The sequence below is a fragment of the Ambystoma mexicanum genome, chromosome 9 (assembly GCF_040938575.1).
Source record: "Ambystoma mexicanum isolate Mex_15411 chromosome 9, UKY_AmexF1_1, whole genome shotgun sequence".
NCBI lineage: Eukaryota > Metazoa > Chordata > Amphibia > Caudata > Ambystomatidae > Ambystoma > Ambystoma mexicanum.
In genome coordinates this window covers 1482523755-1482536801 of record NC_090931.1, presented here as the reverse complement: position 1 = coordinate 1482536801, position 13047 = coordinate 1482523755, and the positions used below count along the sequence as shown (strand labels likewise).

The 13047-nt window shown below is 46.3% G+C and overlaps 1 protein-coding gene across 3 annotated transcripts in view; it reads left to right on the top strand.

Moving 5' to 3' along the window:
- OBSL1 (obscurin like cytoskeletal adaptor 1) overlaps window positions 1-13047 on the top strand; it is a 1294044-nt gene that overhangs the window by 380764 nt on the left and 900233 nt on the right. For all 3 annotated transcript variants that reach the window (XM_069616948.1, XM_069616946.1, XM_069616947.1), the window contains exons 3-4: window positions 6705-6974; window positions 11596-11856. In XM_069616948.1, coding sequence (XP_069473049.1) covers window positions 6705-6974; window positions 11596-11856 — 531 coding nt within the window. The remainder of the gene's footprint in view (window positions 1-6704; window positions 6975-11595; window positions 11857-13047) is intronic.

The window sequence follows — 13047 nt, the reverse complement described above, 5'->3', positions numbered from 1 at the left end:
GGTTTGCATGCACGCCTCCTCTTTGGGGGTGGTACTGCTATGTAATCTATTCTAAGCATGTGAATCCATGAAAGATCCAATGCTGGAGAAGGGAATAGTTTCTTACCTGTAACTCCATTTCTCCAGCATTGGTATCTTTCATGGATTCACATGCGCCCGCCTGCCTCCCCTGAACATGCAAACCGGTTCCCCCACTACTTTGGGGGCCGAAATCTGAGGGAGCGCGGGGGCGGGGCCTGTATTTATATCATGACGTCCTGACGGTACGGGCACGCATGATACAAAAACAAGGTGGATAGGACGCATAAGCGTCGAAAAAGTTTTCCTACGGGAAAGGGTCTATATAATGTACCGGGGATTCCCAGCCTGACGACGGGGAATATTCTAAGCATGTGAATCCATGAAAGATACCAATGCTGGAGAAATGGAGTTACAGGTAAGAAACTATTCCCTTCCTAACCGGCAACTCACTTAGTTTCTAGCTTTACGGTCTTTGTTTGTGTTTTCTCGTAAAAGGATTTAGCTGTATTTATGGTCAATTGATTTTTGACTCGCTAGTTCTCCACACCAACAAAAAATCTCTGTACACTCATTTTGGTGGAGTCCACCAAAACCAAGTCATCGGCCCAGGCGATGATATTAGCCCTAAGATCGCCCTATTTAGACGCATAACACTTCCACGATTTACATTTCTCCCAAAGATCTGCCCGGGCGAGATTAAACACACACCCTGCCTTGCGACTTTGTAAATTGGTATTGCCCTGGATACATTACCCTGCTTATTTCATCTTACGTTTATCAAGTTATTTGTATACAGGAATTTAATCATTCAAAGAAACCCCATGTCTATACCCCATGACTTCAGCTTGTACCAGAGCTTCTCAATATCAATATTATCAAATGCTGCTTCCAGATCAATCACTGCAATATAGATAGATTTACCAAAGATCCCACCTATGTTGGAGGTGCAAGCATGAAGTGCTAGTGCACTCAAAGTGGCCCCAACCCTTTACGAAAACCTTTTTGTAGAGGACTCAGGAACCCAGCCCCATCAACCCAGTTGGTCAGGTCCTTCAGAACCAGTTTAGTGAAGATCTTTGCAGCTGAATCTAACGTTACTTTACTTTACTTTATTACTTTTATACCGCGCACCATTGCCCCGGAGGCATGAGAGCGCATACACACGAACAACACAAAACAGCATGAAACATAAAACATTAAAACATTATCAACCAATCTGTAAAACACAACAGTCTCGAGGGGATAATATAAAACGGTACCAAATTATGCTAAAAACGTCAGAGTATCTATTTGCAGTTCGAGCCCCCCTTGGAAGATATTTACAAATGCTTAGATAGAAGGGTAGGGTGCTGAACCCACAACCCATAGGACACAGTCCCTTTTTAGTTGCGAGCACCAATCGCTCAGGTCAAACCAACGAAGAATCTTCAGATCAGCAAGTCTAACAACTCCCGGCCCTGTTCTTTGATGCAACCACGCAAGCACCTTATCACGCAGTGCTTCTCCAGACTCTTTCCCTTCTGCCTTCTCAATGTTAGTTATAACAAATTTCCTTTGATTTATGATAAATGCTTGGATATTCGTGTCTTTGACCTTTGGCATTTGAGACTTTCTTAAATGCCAACTCTGCAGGGTCACCTGCTTAGTTTTTGTGTTCACCTTTACGGTCAGTTCAGCGGGTTTGTGGCCAGTTTTAGGATCAGGTACTGGAACTGATACAGGTATTTCCTGAGCTTGTCCATTAGTATCAGAAATGGAGAATCGACCCTTTCATTGATGGAGGGAGTTGGACCAGTAGGAATGAAAGGGCCGCCCCTGGCGAAGGTGGTTTGAGAGGCTTGGTCCGCCCTCTCCCGTTGTATGTCAACTTGACAGGCATTGTCAGATTTTACTGGCTGAGACAAAACAGCTGGACTAAGTTGTACATCTGTCTGGGACACAGGATTCGCTCTAGGCGGGCGTATGTCCAACATAATGACTACCAATGAGTCCACCAGTGCGCCAAGATTAGAAAAGCTGTTACATGGAAGGAGTTCTTTGGACATAATAGCCTTATGGTGTGAAAACTGAGAAGAGTCCAAGTGATCAGGTTGGGGAATGTAAGACCCAATACCTCATTGTAAGGCAGAGGGTAATGAAGTTACATGTTCTATATCCCTCTTGGCATATTTCTTTATCCCTCCAAGAAGTGTAGTCACAGCTGGGGAAAAAGGTGGAGCTGAGATGTCACTGATATCCCTTCTTGGTATGCATTCCTGAATAGCATAACCTGTAATGCTGGCATTCAGTGATAGACAGTCTAGTTCCTTGTATAAGCTTTTTCGGGGAGAGTCAGACTCCTTGATCTGACTCGCAGCTGAAAAAATATCACCACCTTGCAGCCTCTGTTTCCTGCGGGAGCTCAGGGCGAGGACCTCTGAGATGCGGTCGCTGTTGGACAATGGAGATGAGGCCACTGAACCAGCTTCAACCGACATTAATGCCGTATTCGTCCTTGATGGCAGTTTTTTAGTATCTTGATTCCTGGGTGATACACTTATCACACTACTCTTCCTACTGTCGGCCATAATGTGAAGTCCTCAGAGGCAAGAGCAATAAATAGAGCGCACCTCAAACTATTTACAAAAACGGTCCACTCGGTATAATCCGAGGACCACTCTAAATTTGATAGGCGGTCAACCTGCAACCGAGATCCTGCTCTGGGCTTCCCGTGAAAAATGAGCCAAATATAGCAAATAAGCGCCAGTCCAGCCCGCGTCAGGAGGGCTTCAACGAGGGAGAGAGTAATTAGGACACGTGCTTACCCCGTCCTGGAGCTGCGCCGTGCCGCATTACCTGCTCAGGCCCCTTCCACCAACCATCCAGGGCGCCGTGCTCTACGTAGCAGCCCCCTCCACTGTACAGCAAGTGGGGCCAAAAAGATGAGCAGGTCCGAGACACTGAGACAGCTCCCGACGCTGGGAACCACAGGAGGCTGCAAACCTGCAAGCCGCAAGGAGGTGAGATTCGAGGAAAGGCCCCACTAGGACGTCAAGCTGCATCTCAACAGAAGGTTGCAGCCGCCTCTGACGTTCCTACCCAACCTGCTAGCGCCTGTTGCTGATTGCAGGTGCTAAGAGTGCGATGGATCAGTAATTCTGAGATTGTGCTCTGTCGCTTCTTTTAAAGATGGGGACTATCGCTGCCCTTCTTCTCGCACCCTCAAACACTTGTGTATGGCGGCGATATAAATAAAATATCATATCATATATCAATTTTCTGGGTGAGTGGCCTTGGCCTTATTTTCATCGTGCAAGGATTACCACCATACCGCTAATCTGGTGTTTGCTTTGTGGATGTTTCCAGATTGATTTATCCTATTATTCTTCCCTATCACTGTGAGGTTAGTTGGGGCCCCTTTATCTACTGTTATCTTGCAGCGTATTTTACCCTCTAGGCTTAACATCGCATGGTCACTCATTGCTGTCAGTATAATGTCAAAGGAATAGGCATACATTGGCTCTACATTCTCAATTAATAAATTAGATTGTATGAATCCACACCATGCAAAAATAACAGAACAAGTTTTACCTAAAGAGGCCCTTTTTGAACTAATTGGACTTCTGCACCAAAATATCACAGTTTCCTTAATCAAATGGAGTTAGGTAATTATCACAAAGGTTACATTCGCAATTAAAGTCCCCACCCATAATTATTGGTCTGGCAGGTGCCAACCGCTGCCAGTCCAATAGAATGTTTTCAGGCTCATCCAGTATTCTATCCAACACACATCTTATTTGAATGCAGTAGATGATTATGAATAACGTGTGTGTAGGCGTCTCATAGCTTGCATCTATCAGTTCAGTTCAGTTAGCAATGCGACTTCAGATGTACATTTCCATTTTTTGTTTGTTCGAAGCTTTGAGTTAGCAATCGCAGTTAGTAAGCTCCCCCACAGGCGCCCCCTCAGACCTTCCTTGGCTGGTTTATAATCAAGCAAAACCCCATCTACGACGGGACAATTCATAAGCCATGTTTCCTGTAGCAGTATATAATCATAATTCTGTAGAACCTCATACTGCTTCTTTTGTATGAAGGAGTGGAAACCCCCCCGCAAATTGCAGCTTAGGATCTGGATTTTAGAATCCTGGTCTGCAGGCTGGAATTCCTGGTAGGAAGCCAGGAAGCCATTCTCACCAAGAGGACGGTTGAGCCCTTGAGAAATACCCAAGATGTCCGTGCTCAAAGTGTTGCGTTATTGTTAGGTTCTTTCTTGAATAATCCTCAGCTTCAATCCTTACCCCCATATAGTAGCTCTCAAAGCCTTTTAGGAGGATATCCTCCTGATGGTGGTGCACTAGACTTTCAACTAGTTTTGATGTAAAAAACACAGAACACTTCCCTAAACAAGCTCTGTCATATAAATGTACTAAATTCAAGTCCGCGGAAGCGATGGTGTTTAGAGCCGGCACAGAAGAGAATAGATTCAAAATTTTGGCCCTGTTAATAGGGTGTTTCTCTCCTCATCAAAGACCGACTCAAAGATTATAGGGTTCTCTGATCGCCTTTCATCTCTACTTGTTCTGCACCCCAGCTCTTTCTTCCTTCCCTTCCAACTTAAGGATGGACTGGGGTCTGCATATATATCCTCATCCATGTGAAACCTTGAAGATTGAGCCTGCTTATTGGGTCGCTTAGCTGTCCTGCTTTTATCTCCTTCCGCATTGTGTAGGGACCGGGTTGTTGTAAGCTCTCGCGTCACACCCTAACCGTCACACCCTAACCGTCACACCCTTGTTTGGCACACTCCTCCCTGGAATATTCATCACTTGTTGACAAGTCTCCTTTTCAAAATGAACCAGTTTTCTAGGTAGTACAAGATAATGCTACAGTTGTATCGTTCTGAGACTTTGGGTGAGATTTCTTGATGTTGTCAATTGCCCTCCGCCCGTTTTTTTGGTTGTTTAGTTCTGGCAATTTATTACATTTCTGTGCTTGTAAGATTTTGCATAGACATTTTCTTGATCCTTTTTTGGTTTGTCTAGATGGACCCTTTTGATTTTTTGTTTTCTTTCCCCTGAGTAAATCAATATTTCTTGTATTTGATGAAATAGGGTCCTGAGGCTTTATTTCTTCATAGTTTTAAGGTTTCCTCAGAGTCAATTATGATCATGGGCAGTGAAAGGTTTGTTGGAGGTGTGATCCATACTGCTTCCTTATTGTCTGTCAAAACAATTTCTTGCTTTTTTGTATGTTGTACATACCTTTGCTGTGTCCTTAACAGAGCCCATAGTTCTCTCAAAGTAGCCGTATTTGTCCTGATCTCAAACGCTGCTGTGTCTTATAGACGTATAATAGACTGTAGGACCATGTTTAGTGCTGGAACAGAACTTAAACTGGTGATCTCATGTTCTTTTTGCCGTCCATCCTCTCCTTCAAAAGGTAGCGAGGAGTGCTCGCCCCTCTCCAAGTAGTCCAGGCCAGCGTCATAGTCACTATTGGTCAAATCATGGGAAACAGATGTCACATGTGTATCGAATAGCCCTGGAGACATGCTTAACCTATGCAGCACAGAGGCTGCTGCATCTAGTTCTTTTTCAAGGCACTCGTTCTAAATTAGTGGCAGCGTACCTATTTGCTGTTCAATGTTGGTTAACATAGGACCTGAAACTACTCAAATGATTTCTTCTCTTGGCATAATCATCCCCGCAGCATGGTCACTGGAGACTAGGTCCTGTGTCAACACTTGCTTATACGTTTTGGTTGGCATTGTATGAAAACATTTGTAATGAGGACCTGCACTGGATCTTGAGCCTCAAGCAAAATTTCCATAGGACCCAAAGTGCGCGTTGCCTCCTTGTCCCCAATAATAGTCCCCTCACCTCGGAGCGGGTATCTTTTATTTTTCCCTATCATCGTTCCTACAGGACTTAACAGAGTGGTGTTTTTGTTTGAGTTGTACATCTGGAACAGGTGGACGTAAGCTCAGTTCTGGCATAGGAAGATTAAGGAGATTGAGGACATTCACTGCTGGGGTGCTCCCCTCTACTGCAACCCACACACTCAATGTCATATGGCGAAGTAATAGCAGGAGGCCAGCATCCACCTCACATGAAGCAATGTCTGCTGCAGTATTGCTGTTGGCCTGTCACGTCTTCCGTGGTCCAGCTTCCTAGTCGGATTTTGGCCCTCGGGTACTGTCTATCAAGGTTGCTAATGAAAATCACCAGGCCCCTGGCCCCCAGAAACACCAAAACACTCCCCAACACTCAGCGTTCGCTCTGTGAAGCGGGAAGAGTTTCCTCCGGTCTCGCAGCACATCACAGTGGAAACAGTGGACAGACTGCAGGGCTCCACACTCCACACCGAAACACTCTCTGACACTCCACGAAGTGTGAAGGTTTTTCCTCCGGTCTCGCAGCACATCACAGTGGAAACAGTGGACAGATTGCAGGGGCTCCACACCTCTTCAGTGAATGTTTATCCCCTTTTGGTTTCTCAGACTCGTGACTTTTCTATGAGAATCCTTCCCCTTTGATTTGTTTATTGTTGCTGATTGCATTTGGTTGCTGAGACTTGTGACTTTCCATGAGAATCTTTCCCCTTTGATTTGTTTATTATTGATGATTCCCATTGGTTCCTTGTACCAATAGCATTCCTGTGCACATGACTTTCACCTGACATGTACACATTTCTTCTCGCAGAGCCACGAGTGAAGTTCATCAGCCAGTTGGAGGACTTGGAGGTTGGAGAGCGAACAGAAGCTGTGCTGGAGTGCCAGGTGCCCTCTGATTCCATGCCCACTGCCTGGTACCTGGAGGACCAGAAGTTGCAGCCCAGCATGAAGTACCTCATGGAGGAGCAGGGCACTATGCGCCGCCTCACCATCCGCGACACACGCACCGATGATGATGGAATCTATCTGTGTGAAATGAAGGGAGGAGGCCGCAGCATTGCAGAGCTGGCAGTCATAGGTGAGTACAGACTCAGTATGGTAACACCCTGATTCCAAGGTATACATCAGTTTCCAAAAATTGAGCAGCAAAGTTTGCTAATTAAAATGTTCTTGATTAGCAAACAACTCCATTTGATTAGCAATGTTGTACAAATATTTTTAAAGTCACCAGAAGTTATTTGTACCCAAGATATAAAATTAGCAAAAATACAGCCGTTTTGTTTACTTGTGAAGTAAGACATTAGTGAGATGAGTCTGCCCTTGCCCATTCTTTAAAATCTGCTAGACCTACAGGTCGAGTAACTTAGTTTAATTACTTGACATAAGAGAAATGCACTCGACCCAAAATGTGTTTTCTGTAAAATGTGCATGTCACCACAAACCCACTTTTTGTTTGGCACACTGCTTCCATACAGAGGCCATCCATGCACAAGGAAACCTTTATTTAACATTTTATTTATTTAGTTTATTGGTCATTTATTATGCACTTATTCACGTCTCTCAAGGAGCAACAAGGCAAGGGGGGGATGGCGGAACGATCCTACTAGACCTTGTACATTCGGATCGTACAAGTGCTGGTTATTTATAACACGCTTAATCCTGAGATCGCTTTCAAGTGCAAATCCAAGATTCAAACCTGTGTTGCTCAGCGTGGTATTGGTTCCATGAACTGCATGTTGCCATAGGGCTATCCTCCCTTCACTCCCATTACTGCAAACAAAGTAAATGTTGAATACAAGTTTCAAGGATCCCCTGCAAATGGTACCCGCCCTTCATGAAATCTATTCGACTAGGCAAGTGGGCGAAAAGACCTCTGATGAATGTCTGTAAAATGTAAAAATAAATAGATATAATAAAAAGGCTCCGAATACAGCTCTCTCCTGCAGGTGCATATATATATAATGCAATCATAATCATAGAGCAAAGCGACCTCTGGAGGCTAACTACAATGTTTGGTATTGCAGTAGATCTGTAGATGTACAGATGGGATGAACTATTGATCACTACTTGGCATAAAGATCTAGTTAGCTTTGTGTATTCATTATGTAAGAGGAAAGTAAGAGACTAAGCAGAGTGGAGGCATAGCAGGCAAAGAACTGTGCAAACTAGGAGTAATATTGTAGTTTGCGGCCTTCCCACTTTTAGAGTAGCTGGTATAAAGCAACAGGGTAATAAGATAGAATATCAAGGAGTTTGGGATCAGCTCATGGGCTGAGCACCAGTTGCATAGATTTATGCAACCAGCAGATTACAGAACTAGGTTTGCCATCAAAGGTATTTGGCCGTGTGATCATGTACCTTTTTAAAAGTGTTCATTCATCAATATGATGCATCTTCCCCAACAAACCTAAATATAGTTGACAATGAGATTAAGATACACTAACCTAAACTTTACTGTAAAGCATGAAGACCATACAGTGTTTTGCAGTATCAATGCTGTAATTATGCATTATGTAAAAACTTAAACTTTTAGGAATGGAATTGCATGACAGTCTTTTAAAAAAGAAAGTTAACACATAGTGATCTTTGGATGGGGTATAGTTAGCTTATTAATAGTATCATCCCGTGTACTTCTGGTTCGCAATTATTTGAAAATGAAAATAATACATCTTGCCTAGCACTCCCACACAGACCTTTGGCACTTAAGAATCGAGGAGATGATTAAAGCTGCACTCTCTCTCCATTGCCCCTGTGAACTTGCAGTGAACAGAGAAATGACGACAGAGAGAGTCCTGAGGGCAAGAGAGGAATGCAGGGTGAGCTGTGCTTTCATTGAACAGGGTAACTTGAATAGCTAGTTTTGCTAAACAAGTGTCAATGTAATTAGCAAACCTACAGAACTGCATAGCAAATTGCTATGCAACACCTCTTATCTTATGCCTTGGAGATGAATGCAAGAAGTCCTTCAGAATTGGCAGTTACATATGACTACGGATAAACAATGGCACTGACCCAGGTGAGGAGAGTGTCAGGCATGACACAAGAGAGTCATCACAAGTGATCTCAAGAAGGTACCCACGTTTGTGTAGTGAAGAGTTGGATGGCTTTTTCAGAGTTTAAAGTTATTGTATGAGTAAAGGCATACAAAGTGCACATAGCTGCGTTAGGTGAATTGGCAGAAAAATGATGTAGAGCTGTCAATCATGCATGAGTTACAGTCACAAGGTACCTAACAGTATCAGGTGAAGAAGGTGAGGGCGTTTTAGAGCTGGCAGTGGTAGGTGATTACAGATCCAGTATGGTACTTACGTCTGTGAGGTGAAATGGAGATGGATAACTGAGGGCTGGCAGAGGTTATATTGTGTACCCCACATGTGAAATTCTCACCTATGTTGTCGCATGATTTCATTTGCTTTCCTTAAAGCACCCTACTTTTGCAAATTACTTTTCTGCACTTACTCTTTGTATGTGTGGAGCCAGCTATACTGGCAATGGAAGCTGTGTTGGTTCAGCGTATGTTTGTGCTCTGCTATCTACTGCTCTAGGCACATGGGTTAGAACCTTGTCCACCTCCCCTTCAATCCGACGCCTTTGCAGGCAAGTTACCTTGCATGCTGCTTCCTTGCTTAAAGGCTAGCAGTAGGTCAGAGCAGAGCCTTTGGTGAAAGGCAATGGGGAGACTTAGCATGTCAGGCGGACATTTGGAGCAGATCATAGACAGGGTGGAGCCTGGGGCCAGGTCACTGGCAGGCGAGGGTGCATGTGGGGGAAAGTCAGGCCGTAGGCGAGGAGTAGGTCATACAGAGGGTGGAGGCTGGGACCAGGTCACTGGCAGGCCTGGGTTCATGTGGGGGCAAGTCTTCTTGAAGGCTACAAGGAGGTCCAAGGCAGGGGGGAGGCTGGGGCCAGGTCGCTGGCAGGCCAGGGTGCATGTGGGGGCAAGTCTGGCCTAAGGCTAGGAGTAGGTCATCGACAGGGTGGAGACTGGGGCCAGGTCACTGGCAGGCCAGGGTGCATGTGGGGGCAAGTCATGCGAAGGTTAGAAGTAGGTCATTCATAGGTGGTAGGCTGGGGTCAGGTCATGGGCATGCCAAGGTGAATGTGGGGGCAGGTCTGATGGACATTTGAAGCAGATCATAGGCAGGGTGGAGGCTGTGGCCAGGCCACTGGCAGGCCCAGGTGTATGTGGTCGCAAGTCAGGCTGCAGGCTAGGAGTAGGCCATAGGCAGGGTGGTGGATGGGGCAAATCTATGTGATCACTGCGCCGCCCGTAATTCATCTGACGAAAATGTCGACGACAATTACGGCGCGGTGCAGTGATCAGATTGTTCACTGAGGCCCACATCCCCTTAACCCGCTCCCCCCCTGGCCACTTATCTTAACGGCAGCACACACAGACGTGTGCCGCCGACTTCCCTCAATCCCTGCAGCGTCAGTTCCCACCCACTTACATGGGTCAGCGCTACACTGCAGGCTCCCTTTTTTCTTTTTTTTTTGTCCACCGCTCTCCATTTAACAGAAGCGGGGGACACCCCCGCAACCCCTGATCCCCATTACCATGACTAAGAGGAGCGGTGGACACCCCCAAAAACCCTGCTTCCCTTAGTCGCGGTAATGGGGGATAAGCATTTTTGTACTGCGCAGGGATCGTACCAGGTGACATAGTGTAGTCGCAGTAATGGTACGATTCCGGATGGGGTTAGGGTGCATGTGGGGGCAAGTCAGGCCGACATTTACAGCAGATGATAGACAGGGTGGAGGCTGGGTCCAGGTCACTGGCAGGCCAGGGTGCATGTGGGGGCAAGTCAGGCGGGAGGCTAGGAGTAGGTCATAGGCAGGGTGGAGTCTGGGGCCAGGTAACTGGCAGGCCAGAGTGCATGTGGGGGCAAGTCAGGCCGGAGGTTAGGAGTAGGTCATAGGCAGGGTGGAGGCTGGGGCCAGGTCACTGGCAGGCCAGGGTGCTTGTGGGGCCAAGCCAGGCCGAAGTCTGGGAGTAGGTCATGGGCAGGGTGGAGGCTGGGGCCAGGTCACTGGCAGGCCAGAGTACATGTGTGGACAAGTCAGGCCGAAGGCTGGGAGTAGGATATAGGCAGGGGGAGGCCTTAGACCCGTTGTTAGGGGCAAGTCAGTGGCTGACTGTATTTAGGAGAGGTCAGTCTGGAGATTGGGGCAGGTCAGCATTAAAGCAGGATGGAAACTCCAGGTCGGCCCTGGAGGTTTCAGCAGGTCACGGGCAGGGGATGGTGGAGGAGGGACAGGTAACATGGCAGAGTGGATACTGGTTGCAGGTCACATTATATGTTACAACCTGATCGGCGTCAGGTCAAGCTAAAATCAGAGGCAGGCCATGCAGGAGCCTATAGTTACATCAGGGGCAGAATGGAAATTGGGGCAAGTCAGTGGCAAGACAGACCAACATGTTAGGCAGATTGGGGACAAGGTGGTCTGAAGGCAGGGGCAAGTCTGAATAGATGCTAGGGGCAGGTGATTGATCAGACCAGAAATGTGTGAAATTGTGTGCCGGTCAGAGCAGAATAGGGGAATGTGAGATTGAATGCTGGTGGGTAATTGGCAGTGAAGGTCAAAGGGGTGACTGAGGCAGGTCATTGGCAGGCCCAGAGGTAGTGCAGACAGGCACTGATCTGTTTGAGAGATCGTTCTTTATAGTTTGCCAGATCTGATTCCATTTCTCTTTTCAGGCCCCATTGTCAAACGCCTTCCCCGCAAGGTGGATGTTCTAGAGGGGGAGAATGCAGCTTTCTGTGTGGAGACAGAGGCTGTGACCGACGAGGTCCGCTGGTCCAAAGATGGACAGGACTTGGAGGAGAACCACAGGACCGTTCTGAAGAGCTTCGGCAGGACCCATATTCTGGTGATGGTGAACGTGGCTGCGGAGGATGCTGGCATGGTCACTTTTTCAATGAGGGACTCCGACACCTCCTCCCACCTAAGGGTCAAAAGTAAGTGAATGCTCGTCCCAAACACATGTGATGACCATGAACGATCCTCACACCATTAGAAAGAGAGTGTGGATTCTGGTACAAGTGCAGAGCTCCTTGCCCAACACAGGCATTGTCAGCACTGTCCAGAAATCCTTTTATAGCTAGAAAAAGGGAGCGCAAATACTGATATTAGTTTACCATACATAGGTCCTAACACAACCAGAAACGAAGTGCAAATATTGACATGTGTGTGGCTGCTTCCAGAACACAGCATGTGCAAACGCTGTGCAAAGATACTAACACAAAGGACACAGTGTGTAAATACTGGCATTAGAGCATAGTGCATGATCCTAGCACAACCAGACCGAGAATAAAAGGACAGGCACTTGGGTAGTACTCCTTAAACACTAGAACAAGTGTAAAAACTTTGCATAGATCCTAGCAACCCGAACACACTGTATAAATGGACCTACCACAACCAGTGGGCCACATTACAAGTTTGGTGGTATTTTGGCAGTAAATCTGCTGAGATTCCACCAAACGGTATCATCTGCCCCGGCCCAAGTGGTGGTAAGGCGGTGTTAGCCCCCATTAATTGAAGTCCAGAAGACTCCATGGTGGATTTCGGGGTATTACTACTGCTTTTTTTTTAATTACTATAAGGCAGAGGAATTACCTCCAGAATTCTGTTGGAGGTTTTTTCTCTGCCTTACCTCCAAACCTGTAGTTCAACAGTGTGGTAATGTGTCAGCAATTCAGTAGTAACTATGTTACCACTGCACTACCACCATTTTAGCCACACTGTCAACCTCATAATGAGGCTGTCAGGAGTGCAATTACTGGCACTAATGTGCTGTGCAGGATCCTAACTCAACAAGACATTTGACTGTATATGCCGATAGTAGAGTGCAGAGAGTACTGACAGACACAGGCCGTGCTTAGTGGGTCTAGTGCTCTGGGGGAACCCCCTCTGGGGGTTCCTGCCTGCTTTGCTTAAAACCACAAAGCATTTTGGGGGCCTGAGAATGACCACAGACTTTTAGATATGACACATATATCTGTTAAGGTGACTCATGCATGCAACCCTTCTGAGCATGTAATGCACACTGGCGCTGATGTTAATTCAGTTTGTGACAGCACACACCCTAACAATACATGTCTGTAACCTCAAACCATTTATACTCATTTGGACAGTCTCTGCTTTCGGGT